Here is a 24,664-nt window from a genome sequence, read left to right on the forward strand (position 1 = left end):
CACAGCACACTGAATTTTAATGTCCCCACTTTGGGGGAAGGGAGGTCACACTACCAACTTTTGGAGACACCCCAAAGCTTGTGTAGCACTTTGGTACAAAAAGGATTTGATCCAATCTTTTGCTGGCTTAGGATACTAAAAGGCACATAAAGTTAGTGGCTCCACCCCTCTGGGCTGGGGCCAGGCAGTAGGTGGGCAGGGAGATGGTCTAGGATGGATGGGCAGAGCATGGGCGTGAGCTTCAGTTCTTGTTGACAGAGGTAGTTGGTCCTGGGTGGATGCTGAAGGGACCAAGGGCAGCCTGAGTGTTCAGGCTGGGTAGGTGCTGCTGCGGTGGCCTTCGTCTGCCCAGTCCACCAGCTCACTGCTCTCGAACCACAGCTGGATCTCCCTCTGGGCCCCCTCCACAGAGTCACTGGCATGGATGACATTCCTGTCCCAAATGAAAGGCAGCAGAGGTAGAGCACAGACTTCAGTGTGCACCTTCTTCAGTGTGCACCTTGGGGGTTCCAGGACAGTCTGCTGATCCCCTACTGTCTAGGGGAGCAAGTCAGGTGATTGTGTAAGTGGAAAGGAAGAATAGGGGAGCTGGAAACCTGGATTCCAGCCTGGCCTCGGCTCCTTACCCACAACCTCAAGGACCAGCCCAGACCATGCGTCCCGTGCCAGCCCCCTGGAGTGTCTGGCAACACCGAGTGAGGTAACAGATGTGATGGCAGAGCACAAACACAACAAAAAGGGAATCCTTTATCGTCACCTATGTGCATGAAAGGATTTAAAAAATATTGCACTAGGAAACGTTAGGTGTGATGTCCCACCATCAAAGTCTCTTCTGGCTTTACCTTCCCCCAGCAAGAGACCCAGGCCCAATAGATCTGCCTTAGGAGCAGGCTGCCACCCCAAACCCGGGCCCTCCTCAACCCCTAGTGAGCTAGCCCTCAGCTCCAAGTGCTGAGTGTACCAGGGCCCCAGTACCTGCTGATGTGGATGCTGAAGTCTCCCCGAATGGTGCCGGGGGCAGCCTCAGCTGAGTTAGTATGTCCTATCATGGCCCTCGAAGTGCAGACCACATTGGGGCCTTCCCAGACCTGCAGCACAAAGATAAAGGAGGGTGAGAGAGCTGGGAGAGGGTCATCAAGGGCTCAGCGGCTCTGGGCTCAGTACAGGGCCCTCTGCCCCTTGCACCACCCCTGCCCCACCATACCATGGCCACCACTGGGCCGGAGCTCATGTAGCTGATGAGGGCAGGGTAGAAGGGCTTCCTCTGCAGGTCGTGGTAGTGCTCAGCAAGGACGCTCTCTGATGCCTGGGTACATTGGGGGAGGAGTGAGAGGAGCCCCTGGAGAGCGAACCCCCAGACACTGGGGCTGTGACTGTGCTGTCCTGACCCAGATGGCCCTTTGCAGATGGCACTTACATGGGCTGGCACCTCCCCACCCTTCCCTTTCTGTTTCCAACACCAGGATACCAACTGTCCCAATGCAGGGCTGAGATGTGAAGGGCTGAGGTCCATGAGAAGCCCCTCCACCCCAGTGCCTTCAGGGACACCCATAGGCCAGGCTGAAAGCCTTGGTACCTGCAGCATTTTCATCCCCACCAGCTTGAAGCCCCTCCTCTCAAAGCGCTGGATCACATCTCCGACGAGGCGCCGCTGCACCCCATCTGGCTTCACCGCAACCAGGGTCCGCTCCCGGGTCCAGGAGGGTCCTCCTTTAGAAGAGGGGGGTTCAGGGTTGCTGTAGCCACACCGTCTCAGGTCCTCCAGACCTGGTTCCCCTGCCAAGACCCAGGTGTCCCTTGGGCTTCAGCATGTCTGCCTCAACCAGAGCAGCTCTGGAGGGGAGAGGTGTGGTGCCCACAGCCAGGGCTGTCTGGCATGTTCTCAGTGACAATCAGGGCAATGGGTCCTTCCATGGCAGTGGCAGACGCTGCCCATGAGGGAGGTGGTATCCCCTGAGAAGGCATCTATCTTAGCGAGCTTGGAGGGTTGGGGAGGCACAGTCCAGTTCAGTGGCCACCCAGAGTGCCAGAGATGCTGCACCAGAAAGTACAACTCATGGCCTGATTTTCACTCCTGTCCTTCGAGGTGCTAGCACACACTGCTGGAACCCCCAACCTGCCACATCAGGAGGGACCCCGTGCCCAACTTCTGGGTCTGAAGTGAAGGAATGGCAGGGAGACAATGAGAATGGAGTGCAGTTTTCCTACCAGGTTAGCCACAGACACAGGGACAAAGTGACCTGGGGACTTAGGAGAAAGGTAGAGGGGGGGTCTTGTCTGCAGGTGGGGAGACTTGAGAGGGCTCCTCCTCTCACACCTTCGCTGGCCAGGCGGCTGTGGTGTTTCAAGGTGGGACACTTTCAGACCCAAGGTCAACGCTGAACTCTGCCCCAGCCTTCCTCCTCCCCACAGGGAGACATTGCCAGAGAGCCCCAAGCCACTTCCAGAGTTACAATGACCCTTGGCATTGGGTCTAGGGTCAAGAGTGTTTTGAGAGGAGCCCAGGCCCTGGATGTCCAGCAAGTAAGGAGAACTGGAGGAGAAACGAGAAGTAGGGTCCAGGAGGGCCAGTGTCCCTGGGGGGCATGTGCAGCTGCCTTCCTATCCCCAGGAGGAAATTAACCATAGCCTGTGTGGGGCCTGGAAGGCAGGCAGTAGGTGCCCACCACATCCCTTCAATTAAGCCTGCTGGAGGAAGCCCCCTTCTTTCATTCCCTCAAAGCCCAGTGCTTGTGGTCCGCTGCCTCGCCAGGCCTGCTGCCAGCTGGCTGGTGCCTCAGACAGTGGCAGTTCACTTTTGCCACCGTTTAGAACAACAGGACAGCTGCGGATCGGGAAGGGCCTGAGGGCTCACAGCTAGGGCGGGAGGACCCTGCAGAAACTTGCAGGGCTCCAGGCAAGGATGTGCCAGGTGGAAAAACGCTCCAGGAGGAGTGTTCATCAGCTGAGAGTGACCACCCTCAGTAGCCCTGGGTTCCCTTGGATCCCCACTCATTATAGCCACCAGGCCTTTCTGGCTTTCTCCTGCTCAGGAGCCCCGAAGCCCTGCCTGACCCGAGCCCAGCTTTGGAGGTGAGCGGGGAAGTCGGGGGCGGGGAGACAGTGAGCGCGGCGGGGCTGGGGGTGGGGTGAGGGGTTGGAGGGAGTTTGGGGGTAGTTCGCGCAGGGCCCGGGCCCGGCGGGAAGCCGAAGGGCGTGCAGCTCTAGCCCTCTTGCCGCAAGGCCTCAGGCCCCCAGTCCCAGGGCCCGCACGTGCGCCAGCAAAGGCCGGCGGCGCCTCCGCCCGCCCCTCCCAACGCGTGGCCGCCGGGCGATCAAACTCACCCGAGCTGGGGCGCGCGAGCAGCTTGGGGCCTGGGGCCCGCACGCCGCACAGCAGCCCCCGCAGCGCAGCGCGGGCAGAGAGGCGGCCCATGACTCCCTGCCCTCAGGCGTGGGCAGAGCGTGCAGGGGAGAGGCCAAGGGAGGGAGGGGGAGGAGTGGAGGGAGAGAGGGAGGAAGGAGGCAGGGGAAGGGGAGGGAGGAGAGGGGTGGGTGGAGTGAGGGGAAGGAGGGGAGAGGAGGATGGAGGGAGCAGGAGGAGGATGGAGGGGGGAAGGGGGACGAGGGAGAAAGGGGATGGAAAGATGAAGGGCAGCACGTGGCTTCAGCTCCACCCCCCACCCCCCCCCATCCCTGCCAAGGCCCCAACTCCTGTGACCTCACTCAGACCCTGCTTCATTCACAGGGCCCCTGGGAAGTGTTTAATGTCAATTTCTGTTAAATAAAGAAGAAAAAAAAAATAATGATGAACTCAGCATGGATTGTACTCATGTTTATACCAACGCAGTCCTTAAATATCATTTTAAATCCATGCAAGTACTTCTGCACCTGTCTTGGAGTATGCTGTTGTCCTGGCAGCAGGGCCGGCTTCTCCGGAGTTACCTTCTTCTACCCGGGTCTCCCTAAGAAATAACACCCTCCATTTTGGGAGGGGCCTCCAAGGTGGACGCAGATTGTCAGGGAAGGTCAGACAGGGCATCCCTGCATTTGGATGGGGAGACATATCTAGAATATATAAAAAAAACTCTTACACTCAATAATAAAAAGACAACCTAAGTTTAAAATGGGCATCCATCCCCCCTTTATTCTCAACTGGCCTCTGAAGTAACTACATTCCTCTAACTGAAGGAATTTAGCATATTTAACCCTCTTGCAGTGACTGTGACTTTAATACAAACAGAAAGCACAGGTATTCTCATATTACAATATTGTTAGGGTTGGGATCCTGGCATCCTACTGTTGAAATATGAGATCTAATGGAGATCTTACATAAGGGGTTTTTGGAAAAGCATATATACTCTTCTATGCTGCTGTGGGTGGAATTGTTTTCTTAATTTCATTTTCAATTGTTCATTGCAATTGTATAAAAATATAATTGAGTTTTGTGTATAGATCTTGTGCCCTGCAACTTTGCTGAGCTCACTTGTTAGTTCCAATGGTGGATTCCTCAGGATACCAGATTGTCAGATGGAAATACAGATAGCTTTACTTCTTGCTTCCCAATCTGGATGCCTTTTATTTCATTTTCTTAATTAATTGCTCTGGCTAGAATCTTCAGTACAATGTTGAATACAAGTGACTTTCTTTTTCTGCTGTCTTACAATGGGAGATTAGGTTATTATTTTAAAATATTTTTTCTTTCTTAGTATATACATTAGTAGCTATAAATTTCCCTCTAAACACTGCTTTAACTGTATTCCATAAGTTTTGATATGTCTTCATTTTCATTAATCTCAAAGTATTTTCTCATTTCCCTTTTAATTTCTTATACTCTAAAAACCACAAACCATTGTTGAAAGAAATTACAGAAAATCTAAATAAAGGGGAAAACATCCCATATTCATGGATTGGAAGACTTAACATTGTTAATATAACAATATTCCTCAAACTGATCTACAGATTTAGCTAAGTCCCTCACAAAACCCTAAACTGACTTTGTAGAAATTGATAAGGTGATTCTAAAATTCACTGGGTTTGCAGGAGACTCAGAATAATTAGAATCTCCTGAAAAAGAAGACCAAAGCAAGAGAAATCACACTTCCTGATTTCAAAACATATTACAAAACAACAGTAAGCAAGTCAGTGTTGTACTGGCACAAGGATAAACATATATAGATTAATGGAACAATATTGAGAGTCCAGAAATAATCCATACATCTATAGTTAACTGAGTTTACCAAGGAGGCCAAGATTATTCAATGAGAGACAGTCTTTTCAACAAATAGTGCTGGGACAACTGAATAGCCAGATGTAAAGACTGAAGTTGGACCCTTATCTCACATCATTTTGAAAAGTCAACTCAAAATGGATCAATGACCAAAACATAAGAACTAAAACTATAAAACCCTTAGAAGGAAATGTAGGGGTAGCTGTTCATGAGTTTGGATTTGGCAGAGGATTCTTAGGTATAACATCAAAAACATGAGCAATAAAATTTTAAAAATAGATAAATTGGACTTCGTAAAAATGAAGAACTTTTGTGCTTCAGAGGACACTATCAAGAAAGTAAAAAAACAACCCACAGAATGGGAGGAAATATTTGCAAATCATACATCTGATAAGGGACTTCTATCTAGAATATAAAAAAAAACTCTTACACTCAATAATAAAAAGACAACCTAAGTTTAAAATGGGCATAAATAGACATTTTTCCAAGGAAGACACACAAATGGCCAACAAGCACATGAAAAGATGCTCAACGTCATTAGTCCTCTGGGAAATGCAAATCAAAGCCCTGAGAGACCACTTCATACCCACTAGGATGGTTAGAACCAAAAAGTCATAATAACAAGTGTTGGCAAAGATGTGGAGAAATTGGAGCCATCCTGCATTACTGATAGGAATATAAAATAATGTAGCCCTTTGGAAGATAGTCTGGTAGTTTCTCAAATGATTAAAAATAAATTTATATAAAACCTATAGTCATCAAAACAGCATGGTATTGGCGCAAAAACAGACATAGATCAATAGAACAAAAAAGAGAGCCCAGAAATAAACTTACACAGTCAATCAATCTTTGAAAAAGAAGGCAAGAGTATACAATGGAAAAAAGACAGTCTCTTCAGCAAGTGGTGTTGGGATAGCTAGACAGCTGCATGTAAATCAATGAATACTCCCTCACACCATACACAAAAATAAATGGCTTAAAGACTTAAACATAAGGTAGGACACCATTAATCTCCTAGAAGAGAACATAGGCAAAACATCCTCTGACATGAATCACAGCAATGTTCTCCTAGGTCAGTCTACCAAGGCAATAGAAGTAAAAGCAAAAATAAACAAGTGAGACCTAATTAAACTTATAAACTTTTGTACAGCAAAGGAAATCATAAACCAAAGGAAAAGATAACCTACAGACTGAGAGAAAATATTTGCAAACAATGCGACTGACAAGGGCTTAATTTCCAGAATATACAAACAGCTTATACAACTCAGTAACAGCAACAACAACAAACTGAACAAGCCAATAAAAAAATGGGCAGAAGACCTAAACAGACATTTCTCCAAAGAAGACACACAGATGGCCAACAGGCACATGAAGAGATGCTCAATATTGCTAATTATCAGAAAAATGCAAATCAAAACTACAGTGAGGAATTACCTCACATTGGTCCAAATGGCCATCATCAAAAAGTCCACAAATAATAAATGCTGGAGATAGTGTGGAGGAAAGGGAAAACTCCTACAGTTTTGGTGGGAATGCAAAGTTTGGTGCGGCCACTGTGGAAAATAGTATGGATATTCTTAAAAAAACTAAAAATAGAGTTATCATACAATCCTGCAATCCGACTCCTGGGCATATATCGGGAGAAAACTAATTAGAAAAAGTACACACACCCCAATGTTCATAGCAGCACCGTTTATAATAGCTAAGACATAGAAGCAAACTAAGTGTCTATTGACAGATAAATGGAGAAAGAAGATTTATATATATATGTATGTAATGGAATAGTCTTCAGCCATAAAAAAGAATGAAATAATGCCATTTGCAGCAACATGGATGGACCTAGAGATTATCATACTAAGTGAAGTAAGTCAGAGAAAGATAAATATCATATGATATCACTTAAATGTGGAATCTAAAATATGATGCAAATGAACTTATTTACAAAACAGAGACAGATTCAGAGGCATAGAAAACAAACTTATGGTTACCGAAAGGGAAGCAGAGGGAGGGGTGAATTAGGAATTTGGGATTAGCAGATAACTATATATAAAATAGATAAACAACAAAGTCCTACTGCATAGCACAGGGAACATTCAATATCTTGTAATAAACTAGAATGGAAAAGAATATGAAAAAGTATATATATATATATATATGTTTATATCTGAATCACTGTCCTGTACACTAGAAACTAACACAACATTGTAAATCGATTATACTTCAATTCAATACATAAATAAAATAAAATTATATGACTCAGCAATTCTCCTTCCAGGTATAAACCCAACATAAATGAAAGCTTATGTCCATGAACATTTGCACACAAATGTTCGCAGCAGCATTGTTTACAACAGCCAAAGGTGGAAGCAAGCCACGTGTCGATCAGCTGATGAATGGATAACAGAATGTGGTCTGTCCGTGCAAAGGAATACTATTTGGCCGTCAAAAGAATAAAGTGCTGACAAATGCTGTAACCTGAATGAACCTCAGAAACATGCTGAGTGAAAGAAGTGGTCACAAAGGCCACGTATTGTATGATTCCACCTATATGAACATACAGAATAGAGAAGTCTATAGAGACGGTAATAAACATGGTTGCTTAGGGCAGGGGTGGGAGTGATGGGGGAATGGGAGGGTGATTGCTAAGGGTACAGAGTTTCTCTGTCAGGAGATGAAAATGTTCTGAAATTGACTGTGGTGATGGTGACACATATATGTGAATATACCAAAAACCATTGAATTGTAAACTTTAAATTCTCCTGGCTCCCAGATTGTGACATTTCTGGGGTGTGACCTGCTTGGTCTTCAAAGATTCCTGGCAGATTGAGCCAGAGTTCCATGACCTGCAGCCTTCTTATCCACCCTTTTCAGACAACTTCTTACAACTTACTTTAGGATGCATCCTAAAACATCCCTCTCATGGTTTCACACAAGTCCTCATCAGGGAATGTGTCTGGGAAACCCAGCCCCAGGCAGGGAGGGACCAGGCGGAAGTACTTCATGAGCGCGTTGGAACACAGCAGAGCAGAAACACCAGCCTATTCATTTCTCCATCATTACTTCCTGAACATGACATTACTGAACGTGGAAGCACTTTATCAACGTATTGGCACAGTTTTTACTTCTCCATGACCACATTTCTAGACTCTCCTCCCCCATTTCTTAAGGAGCAGATGTCCTGGCTCTCAGATCGTTTTCAACTGTCCCACGTCAGGCTTAGTGTGGATTAAACCCCCACCCAACCCCCGCATATTCGTTGAAGACTGATTTCTTCCCTCCCACCCCGTGCCAGCTAGATTTGGCACAAGTTATGCTGGCCTGCAATGCCCTTCTCTCAAGCTCCGTCCTTGTCAGGTGTGATGGAGGAAGTGGCTAGTCCTGCTCAGCCTGATCATTCTGACCCCAGCATGGTCTCTGAACCCCTTTATGCATGATTTCCTTGTCTCCAAGTTGTTCACAGTCAGCTCCCTCCTGGCAGGGCAGCCCTACTTCCTTCTGAGACTTAGGACTACTTAGACATCCTGCCCTGCACCACTGAACCCTTCAGATAGAGCAAGGGCCCAGGGACCACAGAGAGGCCAGTGGTCAGCTTTCCTCACCTTGACTTGCAGGTCAACATCCCAATGGTTGTTTCGTGGTCTTGACAAGCTGACTTGAAATATAATACATAAATGTAAAGGGCCAGGCTACCCAAACCCCTTGAAATAGATAAGGGCAAGGGGGCTTATTCTGTGATGTATCAACCCTTGTTATGGAGCTGTAGTAATTCTGTCCCTGTACTGGCCCAAAGATTGACAAATAGTCCAAGGGAACAGGATGCAGAGTCTAGAAACAGACTCATATATGTATGAGCATGTAAAATACGATTGAGATGCCACTGCCAATCAGTTGGAAATGGAGCTTTTCAATAAATAGGACTAGGTCAGTCAGGTATTCATCTAGAAAAAAAGAGAGAGAGAGACCTAATCCTACATACAGAGAAATAAACTTCAGGCAGATCAAAGACCTAAATATGAAAGGCAAATCTACAAAGCTTTTAGAAGATAAGAAAATATAAGCATGGCCTTCTAAGGGGAAGAATTTCTTTAGGCAAAAAAGGCACTAATCATAAAGGAAAAGATTGACAAATTCAACTGCATTAAAATGAAGAACTTCATAAGAAACACCACAAAGATATTAAAATGGCCCAAATCTAAAACACTGACAACACCAAACACTGGCAAGAGTGTGGAGCAACAGGAACTCTCATTCGTTGCTGGTGGGAATGCAAAATAACAGCATCTTTGGAAGACAGTTTGGTGGTTTCTTACAAAACTAAACATACTCTTACCATGTGATGTGACAGTCATGATCCTTGGTATTTACTCAAATGAGCTGGAAACTTCTGTCCACAAAAAACTTGCACATGGATGTTTATATAGCAACTTTATTCATAAATTGCCAAAACTTGAAAACAACAGGTGTCTTCAGTAGGTAAATGGATAAATAAATGGTGGTACATCCAGACAATGGAATATTATTCATCAATAAAAAAGAAATGAGTGGGAGGGTATAACTCAGTGGTAGAGTACGTGCTTAGCATGCACAAGGTCCTGAGTTTAATCCCCAGTACCTCCATTAAATAAATAAATAAATAAATAAACCTAATCCCACCCCAAAACAAAGATTTAAAAAAAAAAAAAAGAAAGAAATGAGCCATCAAACCCTGAAATGACATAGAGGAAACTTAAATGCATATCACTTAGGGAAAGAAGCCTGTTTTAAAAGGCTACATATGGTATGATTCCAACTATATAACATGCTGGAAAAGACAAAACTATGGAAACAGTGAAAAGATCAGTGGTTGTTTGGGGTTGGGGAGAGAGAGGGATGAATAGACAGATCACAGAGGACTTTTAGGGCAGTGAAACTACCTTGTATGATGCTATAGTGGTGGATATACATCATTACACATTTGTCCAAACCCACAGAATGTACAACACCGAGAGTTAAGTCTAATGTCAACTATGGACTCTGGGTGATGATGATGTAGGTTCATCAGTTGTAACAAATGTACCACATGGTCTGGTGCAGGATGTTGATAGTGGAGGAGTCTAAGCATATTTAGGGACAAAGTATATGGGAACTTGCAGTACTTTCTGCTCAATTTTGCTGGGAATCTAACACTTCTCTTAAAATAAAATCTATTTAAAAAACACACAGAGACCACAGAAATACAAAGGATCCATAAGAGACTACTACAAATAACTATATGCCAATAAAATGGACAACATAGAAGAAATGGACAAATTCTTAGAAAGGTACAGTCTCCCAAGACTGAACCAGGAAGAAACAGGAACTATGAACAGACCAATTACCAGGACTGAAATCAAATCAGTAATTTTACAACTCCCAACAAACAAAAGTCCAGAACCAGATGGCTTGAAGGCAAATTCTACCAAACATTTAGAGAAGAATTAATACCTATCCTTCTCAGGAGAGTGGGGATATAGCTTAATGGTAGAGTGTGTGCTTAGCATGCATGAAGTCCTGGGTTCAATCCCTAGTACCTCCATTTAAAAAAAACCCAAAAACTTATCCTTCTCAAACTATTCCTAAAAATTTCAGAGGAAGGAATGCTTCTGAACTCATTCTACGAGGCCAGCGTCACCCTGATACCAAAACCAGAAAAGATATCACAAAAAAAAGAAAAGCCAATATCATTGATGAATATAAATGCAAACATCCTAAACCAAATACTAGCAAAGTGAATCCAACTTAATCTTCTTTGTGTATTCCATATGTGTACACACACACACACACACACACACACACACACACACACGCACAATGGAATACTACTCAGCCATAAAAAAGAGCAAAAATTTGCCATGTGCAGCAACATGGATGGACTTGGAGGGCATTATGCTAAGTGAAATAAGTCAGGGAAAGGCAAATACTGTATGATATCACTTATATTTGGAATCTAATAAATATAACAAACTAGTGAGTATAACAAAAAAGAAGCAGACTTATAGATAGAACAAACCACTAGGTACCAGTGGGGAGAGGGAAGTGGGGAGGAGCAGGATAGGGGTAGGGGAATAAGGAGTTCAAACTATTAGGTATAAATAAGCTACCAGGACATATTGTACAACACGGAGAATATAGCCAATATTTTATCATGACATAAGTGGAGTATAACCTTTAAAGATAGTGAATTACTACATTGTACTGTAACTTATGTAATATTGTACAGCAGACATACTTCAATTAAAAAAATCTTCCCATACTCTCTTACCTAAAACACACATTCACACACACACAAACACACACACACACACAAGCACACACACCCCTCATGAAGAAAGAAAAATGACAAGCCACAGAATAAGAAATAATATTTCTACCACCTAAAACCTATGCAGGTCTAGGTCCCTATGTCTAGAAATCAGTGAGTGAAAGACCACTGACCAAGAGCAAGTACTTAAAGATTTACTTCTCCACAGAGGAAACCCAAACAGCCAGTAAGAATGCAAAGGTGCTTAGCCTCAGGAGTAATCAGAAAAATGCAAATAAAATCAGGGCACAAATCTCCAAGTCTGAAAATTCTGAGTATGAACGAGGGTTTGGACCATTGGAATCTGTCACTGCTAGTAAGAATCTCAGCTGACCAACCTGTTTTGGTGAACAGCATGGAATAATCAAGAAAGAGGAAAGACAGCCTACAGAGTGGGAGAAAATATTTGCAAGTCATGTATCTGACCAGGGCCTAGTATGAAAATTTTGAAAAGAACTCTTACAACTCAGCAACAGAAAACCACTCAATCCACACCCTCATGGAATCCTCTCCCCTTGAATGTGGGCTGGACCCAGTGACAAGGAAGAAACAGCAGCAGAGATGGGAGGTCATCTTCAAGATCAGTGGCCAGGGTCTTGTTGGCCTGCTTCTTTCTTTCTCCATCCCCCTCCCAACACCCCCATCCCATATGCAGCTCACACTAGGAGAAGCCAGGTACCCTATGGATAGGTCCTTGTGACAAGGAACCCATGTCTCTGGCCAACAGCCAGTGTGGACCTGATGCCCACCACAGCCATGGGTGTGAGTTTAGAAGCTGATCCTATCCCAGTCCAGCCTCAAAAATCCTGGTTGACACCTTCACAGCCTGACTGAGGATGAGGAGGATGGGAGAGAGGGCCGATAGCCTTGGACTTCTGGGATGTTCCTCCTGCAGTGTGCTTGGAGGGACCCTGCCCTGCAGGGTAAGGGGAAGAGGACCAGGAGAACCAGACTCTCTCCCAGCCCTGCTGCTGCTGGCCTCTTGCTCTACAGGAGATTCTCCCATCTGATTCTAACCTGTGCCTTTTTGGTAAACACGTGTGGCTGGGGTTGAGTCTGTGCTGAAGCAGGCCTCGGCTTCCACACTGCCCAGTCCCCATTCCCTGCAAGCCGGCAGCCATGAGAGCCTGAGTCTGATTTTCACTGATTTCTGGATAACTTACGGTTGTGGATTTCTGATTTAATTCTGCTGCAGTCAGAGAACACATTCTGTATCATCTAAATTCTTTCCGTTTTTTTGCAGTTAGCTACACTTTTCTTTGTTTTTTATTTTTAGTCTAAAAACCGATTTGACAGTCTATACTAATGAAATAAGCTCACCTCTCAAATAACTGTTAAATATTTGTTTCACATTAGATTACATTGATAGAAAATGGATAAGTCTTATGAAATGAAATATAGTAGTTGTTTGTTTTTTTTTAATAAACAATGAACATTTATTTCTCAACTTTTTAGAAGCTGGGAAGTCCAAGATCATGGTGCTGGCAGATTCAGTATCTGGTGAGAGCTCACTTCCTCACTGATGGCCATCTTCTCATTGTCAGCTCACATGGTGGAAGGGGCGAGCTAATCTCTCTGGGAACTTTTTTTTTTAATCCAAAGAAAATTAAAAGAATGCATTAATAAAGATAAAAGAATACATTAATGAACAAAATATGTATTTGGTAAGCCAATATCTAGCAAATAACAAACTCCATCAAGTAGGATGATGGGGAAAAAAAGGAGAAAATACAGTATCTAGGAGTAAGAAAAGGAATATAAATACAGATAAAAAGGGAAGTTAAATGTTCTAATTCAACATTAACAAGTCAAATCTAGCAGTTTAGTAAAATCAGTACTGAGATTTATCATAGGACTTCCAAACTAGTTCAAAATTAGAAATGTACATTAATAAAGAATATATCTTACTAGATGCTGTAAAAGCATTTGGCAAAATTCTACAGGCATTGGTGGTGTTTTTTCTTTAAACACCTTTATTGTGGTATGGTTCCTATACAGTAAACTACACATATTTCAGATGTACACTTTGATGAATTTTAATAGATGTATATACCAATGAAACCACTACCACAATCAAGATAGCTAACATTTCCATCACTCCCCAAGGTGTGCAATTTTCAAATTCCCAATTTATCCCTTCCCACCCCCATTTACCCTCTGGTCACCATGAGTTTGTTTTTTATGTCTGTGAGTATGTTTCTGTTTTGTATATAAGTTTGTTTGTGTCTTTTTTTTTTAGATTCCACATATAAGCAATATCATATGGCATTTTTCTTTTTCTTTCTGGCTTACTTCACTTAGAATGATGATCTCCAGGTCCATTCATGTTGCTGCAAATGGCATTATTTTATTCTTTTTATGGCTGAGTAGTATTCCATTGTGTGTGTTTGTGTGTGTGTGTATGTGAGATATATATATATATACACACACACACACACACACACACACACACACACACACACACACATATATATATATATATATATATATATATATATATATATATATATATCATATATGTATATTGTAATTTCTTTATCAAGTCCCTGTCGATGGTCACCTGAATTCTTTTAAACTTACAGACAATTGTTTCTGGCCCAGCATATGATCCATGTTGGGGAAGAAAAGAAAGTCCATTCTGCACCAAGTGGAGGTAGTGCCTGTAAACTTATTAAGTTCAAGGTGGCTGATAGAATTGTCCAAATAGCCTGTGTCATAACTGATTTTTAACTCTAGGTTGTTCCACCAACTGCTGTGAGCAGGTTGTGAAAATCTCCCAATTGTGTGGAATGCCTATTTCTTTCTTTAACTCCATCAATTTTTACTTCATGTTTTTTGAAGCTCTTTAAATGGGTGCATACATATTTATTTTGTTCTTATGAATTGACCCTTTTATTGTTGTGAAGTATTTTTCTTTGTTTTTGGTGATACTCTTTGTCTTGAAGTTTACCTTATCTACTCCAGGTTCTCATGTGTATTATTGGATGCTGTGTCTTTGTCCATCCACTTACATTTTTTTTAATTGAAGTATAGTCAGTTTACAATGTTGTGTCAATTTTTGGTGTGCAGCATAATATTTCAGTCAGACATATGCATACATATATTCATTTTTATATTCTTTTTCATTATAGGTTACTACAAGATATCAAATATAGTTCCCTGTGCTATACAGTAGAAACTTGTTTATCTATTTTATATATAGTAATTAGTATCTGCAAATCTCAAACTCCCAATTTATCCCTTCCTACCCGCTTCCCCACCTGGTAACCATAAGTTTGTTTTCTATGTTTGCATCCACTTACTTTCAACCCATCTGTGTCTTTATAGTTGACATGAATTGTTTGTAGGTGGTTGGGTCTTTGTGTAAAATCCAGTCCGACAATCTCTGCCTTTTAGTTGGAGTATGTAGTCCATGAATATTTAATATAATTATTGATAAGGTTGTATTTCAGTCCCCTGTTTTACTATTTGTTTTGTGTTTGACCCTCCGATTTGTATTCTTTTCCTCCTTTCCTGACCTCTTTTGGATTCAATGAATATTTTAAAATTCCATTTAACTTATTTATTGGCTCTTTAGGTATACCCCAGCATTATTTTTATAGTGGCTGCTCTAGGGATTGTAATTACCCCCTTGACATCTCACAGACTATTTAGAATTAATACTGTACCACTTCATGTAAGATGCAAGAATCTTACAACCATGTAGGTCCATTTTCTCCTTTCCCCCATCCTGTCTGCTCCTTTGTTTCTGATGAGAAGTCATAAATTGTTTGAATTGTTATTCCCCTGAATGTCATTTTTCTCTGGCTGCTTTCAGTATTTTCTCTTTATGTTTGGTTTTCGGTAGTTGACTATTTTGTGCCAGGGTATGATTTTCTTTTTACTGATTCTTCTTAGGGTTCAATGAGTTGCTTGAACTTGCAGATTAATGTCTTTCACCAAATCTTGAGAATATTTTTGCTATTATTTATTCACATTTTTTTCTGCCTCATTCTCTTTCCTGTCCTCTTGGGACTTCAACTTTAGGCATGTTAGACCTCTTTTCACCCCTGCTCACCAGAGGGGGAACTAGAGTGGGTCAGTTCTAGGAACAGGGGCTCCTGTCACTTTGCCCTCACCTGGCAGCCCAGGGATGCTGGGGAGGGTGGCAAGGGGAGCCCTCAAGCCACACCACCACTCTAAGGGCCCCCTACCCTGGCAACCATCTTCTGCCTCTGTCACCCTCTGCTATTTCCATTTGGAAGGGGACCAGGAATTTGCTCTGGTCACCATGCTCCAATGCAGTTGGACTTTGTCCCAGGCTTACTGTAGGCCAGGAGCCCTGAGGGCACCACCTGTGTCCTTCATCCTCTGGTTTGTAAGTGCCCAGCATCCAGGATGGGAAGCACTCATTTACCCAGATAAATGGTAGCAAATAAGAACCACACTCTGAGGGGGTGGGTATAGCTCAGTGGTAGAGCACATACTTAGCATGCAGGGGGTCCTGGGTTTAATCCCCAGAGCCTCCATTAAACACACACACAACACACACACACACACACACACACACACACACACACACACACACACTGAACTTGAAAAAACTAATCCTCTTTTTTTAATTGAAGAATAGTCAGTTGCAATGTGTCAGTTTCTGGTGTACAGCTTAATGTCCCAGTCATGCATATATATACATATATTTGTTTTCATGTTCTTTTTCATTAAAGATTATTACAAGATATTGAATATAGTTCCCTGTACTATACAGAAGAAATTTGTTTTCTATTTTTATATATAGTGGTTATCATTTGCAAATCTCAAACTCCCAAATTTATTCCCTCCCACCACCTTTCCTCTGGTAACCATAAGACTGTTTATCATGTCTGTGAGTCTGTTTCTGTTTTGTGGATGAATTCATTAGTGTCCCCTTTTTTTCTTTTTTTTTGGATTCCACATGAAAATACCTAATCTTTATTTAAGCACAATTCTAAGAGTATGTACTTCCTAATTTTTTGGTAGGAAAATGATCTTTCCTTTATGAAATAATAATATATGGGTAGTTGAACTTAAGAAAAACTTTGTCTTGGTACAATAAAGATTCAGAAACTCTACGTTGTTCCAAAAACTTATGGGGAAACTACCCAGATGTTTGGGCACCCTGGTCTAGTTCATGCTGACAAGTTGGGGCACTGGGACAAAGATGAAGGGTGACTGCACCTCTCCTCCCCAGACCACATAGGGGGAGATTCAGCTCCTTCCTTCAGGGAAACTGCAGGGGTGGTGAGGGGACAGGACACCTCCCCATCTATATAGCAGGGGGCCCCTTCAGACCTGGGATCCCCACAGGGACTTGTGGGAGGAGCCCTGGGCAAATTCTGGAGGATGGGGGAGAGCAGCTGGGGGTTTGAGGGCTGTGTTCCCGCAGTGTGTGCAAGGCTAAGCCCAGCCTTCAGCTGGAAGGGAAGCAGTGGGAGATGAAGCCGGCTGGTGCTGGGCCCAGGGTGGCGACAACACTGGCGTGGGGTAACCAGGCAGGAATGGACGGAGGGAGGGAGGAAGGGAGAAGAGCAGCCAGGCAGGTGGGAGGGAGGGGAGGGCAGCTGGAGAGGACCTCAGCACTCTTCCTTCTGCTCCCCTGTGCAGGTCCAGAGGCCACGGAGGCATCCCTAAAATCCATGTCCTGCAACTCTTCCTCTGATTATTTGCATAAAATTGAATTATAGGCTTTCTCTTTGCTTTTGTGAACCTTTGAAGTTTTTATCCAAATCAAACATAATAATGTTCTTTGAGACTAGACAGGGACTATCTGTAGGGAAATTGCCTTCCCCTGTCCGTCCGTCCCTCTCCCAGACCTCCCCTCTGGGTGGGTGGCAGCCGTTCACTAAGTCCACACTCAGGGCTCATGAGAGGATCTGAGGCTGTTCCAGTTTGGAAATGTGATGTATCCATGCTCTCCAGCAACTTGATGGGTATAGCTCCAGAAGACCCGCTGACCTGTGTGGAAGTTCATAGTATATGTATGTCCTAATTTATTCACCCATCCTGCTTTTTAAAGAGCTCCCAAGTTTCCACAGCCATAATCACTTCTGCAGCCAACACCTCTTTGAATCTGCCCTTGGGTCCTTGTGATTCTATTGCATTTTAATGTAACTTTGAAAAGGTGAGGCAGTCCACAGTCCAATCAGCAAAGTGGGAGGTGCCTGTTCCCTGCATTCCGAGAGGGGACAGGTGTCTTGTTTTCCTTTGTATTCAGGCAATTTGACTGCTGCTGGACCAAGCAGCCTTATATGCTGTGACCATTTGCATCTTTCCTCATCTTCTCATCAATTGCCAGGACATTTCCAGTGTCTATTGTTCTTTTGGGCTGTCTTTTTTTCAATGTGTGAATTTCTTTTCTATCTCAGATATATTCATCGTTTATCACATGTATAACACATGTTTTCTCCTGTTTGTCTTTTGACTTAATTAATAATTTCTATCCTTTTTTACTTTGACATTTTTTATACTTACGTAACATTTAAAAAAATATAGTCCAACAACTAACTTCTTCTTCATGGTTCCCTGGTTTCCTGTCTTAAGGAATTCTTTCCCATGCCTGTATTCTAAGGGGCAAGTTCTAGTTTCCTTTTAGAATTTTTATCATTTTATTCTTGACAGTTGACAACCCTATTGTCATCTTCCTGTGTAGTGTGAAGTGGAATACACAACTGTGTCCACGCAAGACCTCTAGATAGGGCCCTCCGGCCACTGGGCCTGGGTTTCCTATTGTCAAAGTAAGGCCCTGCGAGGGGGGTTCCTTCCATTGCTAATACTGTTACTTAGCAGAGGTCTCCTGACTCTTGTCCCTTTACAAGTTCACCAGCACTTCCAGGTGGAACACTGGGGGGGGGGGGTAGAGGTGGGGAAACGGGTGTCTGATGCCTCCCCTCCTGCCTGCTGGTGAACTTTACCGAGGTGGCCCTCAGAGCCCAGCCTGGGGCAGCAGATGGAACAGTCCGCAGTGTTTAGTGCTGACCACAACTGCAGTCCCTGGCAGGATCTGGGTCAGTACAGTGCCCTAAAGTCGCAACTCAGCAAATCCAGAATTGGTCTCTGTCCCTTTAAATTGAGACTCTCAGAGCCCCCTGCTGCCAGGGGTGAGGAGGGCCCAGCATAGATTCCAGAGGAATAAAGGATCTCTTCTATGGCTTCACACTTAGGGCTTGGGGTGCTCCTGGCCTCCACCCTTCACCTCCTCTCCCCAGCCTTCAGTAGCCCAGGGCTTACAAATAAACCCACCACCAGTCAAGGAAACCCTCCTCCCACCACTAGTACAAAGTTCAAAAGGTACAGGTACAGCCCCCACCTCTCAGTCCTCAGCCACTTGGTTCCCATCCTTCCCTTGCTGCTGTATGCTTCCATCCAAATAAAAAAATTTTTTCCCTAGAAAATAGTAGCTTTCTGAACACATTATTCTGCCCTTTCCTTTTTTCAGCTAAAGTTCACCTGATAGACCATTCCCAATCAGTACAGTTTCCTGGTTTTCCTTTTACAGTCCACTGTAGCAGTGTTTAAAATATCACAGCATTGAATATCCATCGCGGTACCCATGATTTGAATACCCCATTCCTTAAGACCAGTATCTTGGTGCATGTTGTACTGAAAGGCAATCAACCCCATGTTTCTGTGACCATTTCTGCAGGGAAAACGCACAGCGGCGGGATGACTGAGGATCATGTGAGGCTCCGCCTAGGCCAATTTCTGGCCTCCAAACGTAGGAGAGTCGGCGCACAACCGCAGCCTTTTGGTAACATCGAACTTTTGATCTCCTCGGATTTATTAGGTGAAAGAAAAGAGGCCTCTTGGTATTTTTCAGTTTGCATTTCTCTGAGGAGGGAAATGTTTATTTGTGTATCTTTTCCAGGAATCTATTCCAGTCGTTTCCTGTTGGAGAGTTGGTATTTATTTGTAGGAACTCTTTTCTCGTTAAGATTGGCCCTTTGTGATGTGAGTTGTAAGGATGTCCTCCCCAGTTTACCGCTTCTTTTTTTGACTTTGGTTATGCAGTTTTGTTCTTCAGGAAGCTTTGATTTTAACGTAGCTGAATTTCTCAGTCTTGCCTCTAGTCTTCTGGTCATATTTAGAAAAGCTGTCGCTTCTCCTAGACTCTGAAAGAGTTTCCCCAAGTTTTCTTCCAGTCCCTTTACAGTTTCCTTTTTATGTTGAAATCCGTCTGTCGGAATCTACCCTGGTATCAAGGGTGAGAAGTGAGTCCCATCCACCAACGTGAATCGCCACCTAAAGTGCGCGAAACATGTGCAAGGAGCCTTTTCATCTTTCTTTGAAAGTCCCACAGTCGTAGCGCCTTTGAGGTGTGTAGCGCCAGGAGGCCCGGTCGGGGAGTCCAGCTCCGGGAGGCGGGAGCGGTTGTAGGCTGGATGGACCTCGCGCGGCGCCCGGCCCACCACCGCTCAGGGATCTGCAGATGCTTGGGTCCCCGGGGCCCCCAGCGCCTCCAGGAAGCATGTGGGGTGCTCTACGGTCGCCTGGAATCTCCTGCGCGTTCTAATTCACGCCCCACTATTTCTCCCTCTGAACCGAGACCCCCCACTGCCCCCTGGTTCCCATGCACGGTCTGCCGCCATTCCGCCCTCAGCCCCACGTGTCCAGATACCCTCCAGCCTCTCCTGCTCCGCCTCCCCAACCTGCGCGCGGTTGTGGGTTTGGGTTCCCCCTCAGTCCGCGACCTCCCTCGGACTCATTTTCCTGGCACGCCCCCTCGGTCCTCGCGTCGCCTCCCGCCCGCGTCCCTTCCAGCCCCACGTCGCCCTGTCCCGCGCCGCCCCCGCCTCTTGTCCTCCTTCCAATCGCCGTCCCGGCACGCCCCCCGCGCCCTGCTCGGCGCCCAGCGCCCTGCGCTCCTCTTCAGCTTGACCCCGGCGGGGCGGGGCCTCGCAGGCGGAAGTGCCCGGGGCGCCAGCGGCTGGGACCGGCCCGGACGATGGGAGCCCGAGGCAGAGGTGGCGGCTGGGGCCGCAGTGGTGGCGGTGGCTGCCCAAGCGGCGGCGGGGGCGGGTGGCCGGGGACGCGGGCCGGGTAGCGCCGGGCCGAGCGCAGAGCTATGGGCCGGGCTGGGACTGGGACCGGGGGTGCGGCGGTGGCAGTGGCGGTGGCGGGGCTGCTGCTGCTGCTGCTGCTGCTCGCTCTGTCCCCGCCTGCCGCCGCCGGCGACGGCAGAAAGAGCGGTGAGTTACGGTAGACCCACGGGCGCCATCCTGGGGGGGCGCGGGCTGGGAGCAGGGGGCAGCGGCTAGGAGGCGGGGCCTGGATTGTGACTCACCTGGGGACACCTGTACGCTCACTTGGCGCGGGCATAGGGCCCAGGTCCCCACCCCGGGTTGGGGGTGCAGGGCAGCCCCTTTCGGGGCGCCTCATGTGAGCGAAGTCAGGTGGAAAGGACGCCAGCGCCTCCTCCTCTGTCCCCAGGGTCAGGTTCCGCCGAATTGGCCCCCTGGAGCTCGCCCTCCCTTCCTTCCTCGTACTCCTGCTCCTAACCCGTGCAGGTCGGGCACGACCACCGTGCACCTGGACGTGGAGGTGAAGGAGCCGGGGTGGGGAACTCATCTGGGACTCCCAAGAGCTGCGGGACTCCCAAGAGCTGCGAGACTCCCTGAGAAGAAGCGTTGGGCAGCGGGATTCTGGGACCCCTATCTGGTTTGGGAGAGGGGCAGAGTTGGAAAAAAGTTGCTAAGATCCTGGAGTAGCAATCTAGGTGGGTGTCATGCCTCCACCCCTCCCAAGGTGACCACCATCTTACTGCAGTCACTTTCAACAACTGGCCTTACTTCTTGGAGGCTAGACTCCAAGTGGTCCTCAGGACTCTAGTTCGCCAGAGTGGTTCTGAGAAATGGGGACCTCTGTGTTGTTCGGGAACTTCCACTTCCTTTGGTGGAGGCCCAAGGAAGTGGCTAGACCAGGAGGGGTTCTGCAGGGCACTTGGGGATGCTGAGTAACCCCCCTTTCCCTGACTCTTGTGGCTAGACCAGGAGGGGTTCTGCAGGGCACTTGGGGATGCTGAGTAACCCCCCTTTCCCTGACTCTTGTGGCCTTGGACTCCCTGGGGGCCACGTGGGGGCTAAGAAGGCCCAGATGCCCCCCTGTGTAGTAGGCAGCTCATCGTACAGCCTGGGGCTGGCTCCCAGCCCATCCTCTCTTTTCTGAAATCTTGCTCCTCCAGGCTCCTGTTTCTTTGAGGGCTGTGCCTCTGGTTTCCTAGCTTGGCACAGCTGGGAATGAAAGGTGGTTTCCCCAGATCGGCCCCTGATGAAATCGCTTCATTGGATACCTCCAACCTGTACTTTCTCCTTTTCCTCCTTTCCCGGTATCAGGGCTAGGTGTGGGATCACTGGTGGAGAATTTATGTAGATGGAAAACTTGGGGCAGCCTCTCATCTCCCAGGCTTGCTGAAGGGGCAGGCAGCTTTGTGATCTTGGCTTCTGGGGTCTAGGGGTGGGCAGGGTCTCTGCACTGGGTGCCTGTCCTGGTTTGGAGGGTGTGGTGAAGGATGCCCTCATTAAGGATCCAAGGACAGGCTCAGGGACTTTCTTTCTCCTCCCCTCAACCCTGTGTCCTTGGAGGGGCTGTGGCCAGAGCAGGTGTTCATGTGGCTGGCACTCTCATGTATCAGAAATATGACTTCCATATCCAGCTCAGACGGATGTGTTAATGGTGTTAATTGCCTGGTGCATTGACCAACATAACAACGTGGGCATCTTGGGCAGGGAGATTAGGCTGCAGAGCTGTGGCTCTGGGAGTAGGGGACCACTGGGTCTTAGGATGACCTCTCTTATCTCTTGTGCACATGCTGAAACTTCACAGCTACCACCTGATTTGCAGATGTCCTGTGCTGGTGGGGACCAGAAGGCTCTGCCTCTCTCAGGTCAAGGGGCTGTACACTGCAGTGTGATCTTCCCTGCCTGTCCCTGTCTAGAAGTTGGGTGCCCAGCAGGCTGGCTGACCGCTTCTCAAAGGCTCTGTGGTCCTGAGGTTGTGGGGGAGGAGGTGGGGAACTGTCCTGCCTCAGCTCCCAGCACTTTTAAATTTTTCGACTGTTGTCATTATGTTATCCTGGAGGCTGCAGCAGCTTAAGGAGAAAATTTGTGTTAGTTCATTGGCTCCGAGTCTCCTAGCACTCAGGCCACAGCCAGACGGGTGGGACCTGGTGGCCAGTAGACACCCGAAAAGCCTGGAATGTGTCCTGTATGGAGCCTGTGCCTGCCCAGCCCCCATGCTGGACTCCTTGGAGCTCAGACTGGCTTTGCAAGTGGCATGTTATCTTTTCTCAAGGTGCTTCCAGGGGAGGGTCAGGAGGCTGGCAGGAGAGCCAGCTGCTCACCTGGCTCCCTTACCTGCGCATCTGGCCCACCTGGAGAGGCCCTGGGCTTGCTGCTGGGGTGGTGTGAGCCAGCCACTCTCCCATTGGGGTAGGGGGAGTCACCCAGCCTGTGGAGCATGAGGCCACACCCTGCTGTGACCATAGTGCACTTTTCAGGAAGCACTTTAACATCTATTAATCAATGGAGGGAGCGGCACCCGAAGGGAGGTGCTGTTGGCCAACTCACTAGGAAGCTGGGACCTGGAGAGGGGAAGGGACAGCCAAGGTCATACCAAGCACAAGGCCCAGCTGGTGCTGGAGCCAGGCTTCCTGCCATGCTGCCCAGGCGTCTCGTGGTTGGACCCCAGGCCTGGTCAGCCACCCCCTGGACACAGAGAGCACCCAGGGCATGCCTGTTCTATGGAAGGCCCAAGAGGGAGGGTCTGGGTGGGCACCTTCACCCACTCATTGGGCAGGTGGTTACACTGTGGGCCCTGGACATATGCACCAGTGGAGGTTGTACCGGTTAGTAAACACCCAAGGAGGGCCCTGATCCAGAGTGGGGTCTCAGGCCTCTGTGCTGAGTCCTGGAAGACCTTCCAAGCTGTCCTGGGAAGTGAGCAAGTGTAAACTTTTGGTGTGTATAGGGGAGGGGAGCTGAGGAGCCATGGAATGGGAGGCCTGAGAGCTCCTGCCAGGACTGGGCCATGGGGGATCCCTGGTCTGGGCCCCTGCCTTGTGTCTGTGCCCCTCTGCAGTGCAGGGGCCAGTCGTTCCAGCTTAAGGCAGCGCAGGGTCTCTGCCCGCCACCTCTCTGGGAGAGGAGGAACTCAGGCTCTGGTGAGCTGTACCCCAAGTCAGCCAGCCTCCAGACCTGAATCCCCTCACTTGTCCAGTGAACCAGGATCAAAAATCCTGGAGCTAGGGGGCTCAGAGGAGGTGAGGGAGCATCCTGATGTGCAGGGCCCAAGGCAGACATGAAGAGGAGTGGGGCTCCCACCCTGACCACTTTTGTGTCCTTCAGCCTTCATCACTCAGCCCCTTATGTACCAGGGCTGCAATGTGAGCGGGGCCAAGAGGGACTGTGACCAGTAGGCAGAAGCAGGGCCCTCTGAGTGGGGCTCTTTCTGCTTCTAAGGTCTGAGGCAGTTGGGGTGATAGGTGATGGGGGGCTCTGGGGCTTGTTGCTGATAAGGGATGCCTAGTGGGTGGGATGTGATGATTTGGGGAAAGTTGGCAGAGGAATGGCTGTGGGGACTGAGCCTGTGAGCCAGAGATCGATGGGGTGGAGGGGTTTAGAAAGATGGCAAGGGTGGTCTTGGATGTGTGGACATGAATAGGAACATGATGCCTGACTGAAAACTTCTGAGTCGTAGGCCCTTGTCAAGGGCTGGAGGGGGACAGTGACCTTTCAGGGTCAAAGTTGGCATGACATTCATCCCAAGGGCTCCATGGCTTCCCTCACCTTTTCTCTCTGGCCATTCCAGGCCAGAAGGGCCTTGGAGGCCTTGCTCCCCAGGTGGAGGGGGTCCTGGGTACCCTGGCCTGGCTGACAGCACCTTCTCCCACAGATGCCAGGCTGGTGTCTGAGCAGTTTTCACAGTCCCCGCAGAAGCTGGCTTTCTATAGCTGGTATGGCAGCACCAGGCTCTTCCGCTTCCGTGTGCCCCCCGACACCGTGCTGCTGCGCTGGCTGCTGCAGGCATCCCAGGGCAGCGGCCCCTCCTGCACCAACGTGGAGATCACTGTGTAGGTGCCTGCCTGCCGCCCTCCCGCCTGAGCCTCCCGGGCCTCCCACCTGAGC

At 47.2% G+C, this 24,664-nt stretch overlaps 2 protein-coding genes across 7 annotated transcripts in view; one reads left to right on the top strand and one right to left on the bottom strand.

Moving 5' to 3' along the window:
• NME4 (NME/NM23 nucleoside diphosphate kinase 4) lies at nucleotides 1–3,542 on the bottom strand. 2 transcript variants are annotated; one of them, XM_074346693.1, is made up of 5 exons: nucleotides 3,325–3,537; nucleotides 1,577–1,710; nucleotides 1,205–1,306; nucleotides 976–1,088; nucleotides 1–433 (listed from the first exon to the last, which is right to left on the bottom strand). In XM_074346693.1, the coding sequence occupies exons 1-5, from the start codon at nucleotides 3,413–3,415 to the stop codon at nucleotides 310–312; spliced, it is 564 nt and encodes a 187-aa protein (XP_074202794.1). In that variant the 5' UTR covers nucleotides 3,416–3,537; the 3' UTR covers nucleotides 1–309. The 2 variants fall into 2 exon arrangements, with proteins under 2 accessions (XP_074202794.1, XP_074202795.1); XM_074346694.1 differs by lacking the exon at nucleotides 1,205–1,306 and having other exon boundaries at nucleotides 3,325–3,542.
• PGAP6 (post-GPI attachment to proteins 6) overlaps nucleotides 2,799–24,664 on the top strand; it is a 26,695-nt gene continuing 4,829 nt past the window's right edge. The window contains exons 1-2 of one of the 5 annotated variants that reach the window (XM_010950895.3): nucleotides 2,973–3,072; nucleotides 24,432–24,609. Coding sequence is in view for 3 of the 5 variants with exons in the window: in XM_074346687.1 (XP_074202788.1) it covers nucleotides 20,608–20,731; nucleotides 24,432–24,609 (302 nt within the window). In the remaining 2 variants the exon portion in view is untranslated. The other 4 variants (XM_074346686.1, XM_074346687.1, XM_074346688.1 and 1 more) reach the window with 4 other exon arrangements.

Source organism: Camelus bactrianus, chromosome 18 (assembly GCF_048773025.1).
Source record: "Camelus bactrianus isolate YW-2024 breed Bactrian camel chromosome 18, ASM4877302v1, whole genome shotgun sequence".
In the NCBI taxonomy this organism is placed as follows: domain Eukaryota; kingdom Metazoa; phylum Chordata; class Mammalia; order Artiodactyla; family Camelidae; genus Camelus; species Camelus bactrianus.

Excerpts from the sequence above, each read along its gene's own strand:
- NME4 (XM_074346693.1), bottom strand. The coding sequence starts at position 3,415 with ATGGGCCGCCTCTCTGCCCGCGCTGCGCTGCGGGGGCTGCTGTGCGGC. Across the intron at positions 1,711-3,324 it reads GCTCGCGCGCCCCAGCTCGG|GAGGACCCTCCTGGACCCGG; the intron begins GTGAGTTTGATC and ends CCTCTTCTAAAG. Across the intron at positions 1,307-1,576 it reads TGGGGATGAAAATGCTGCAG|GCATCAGAGAGCGTCCTTGC; the intron begins GTACCAAGGCTT and ends CAATGTACCCAG.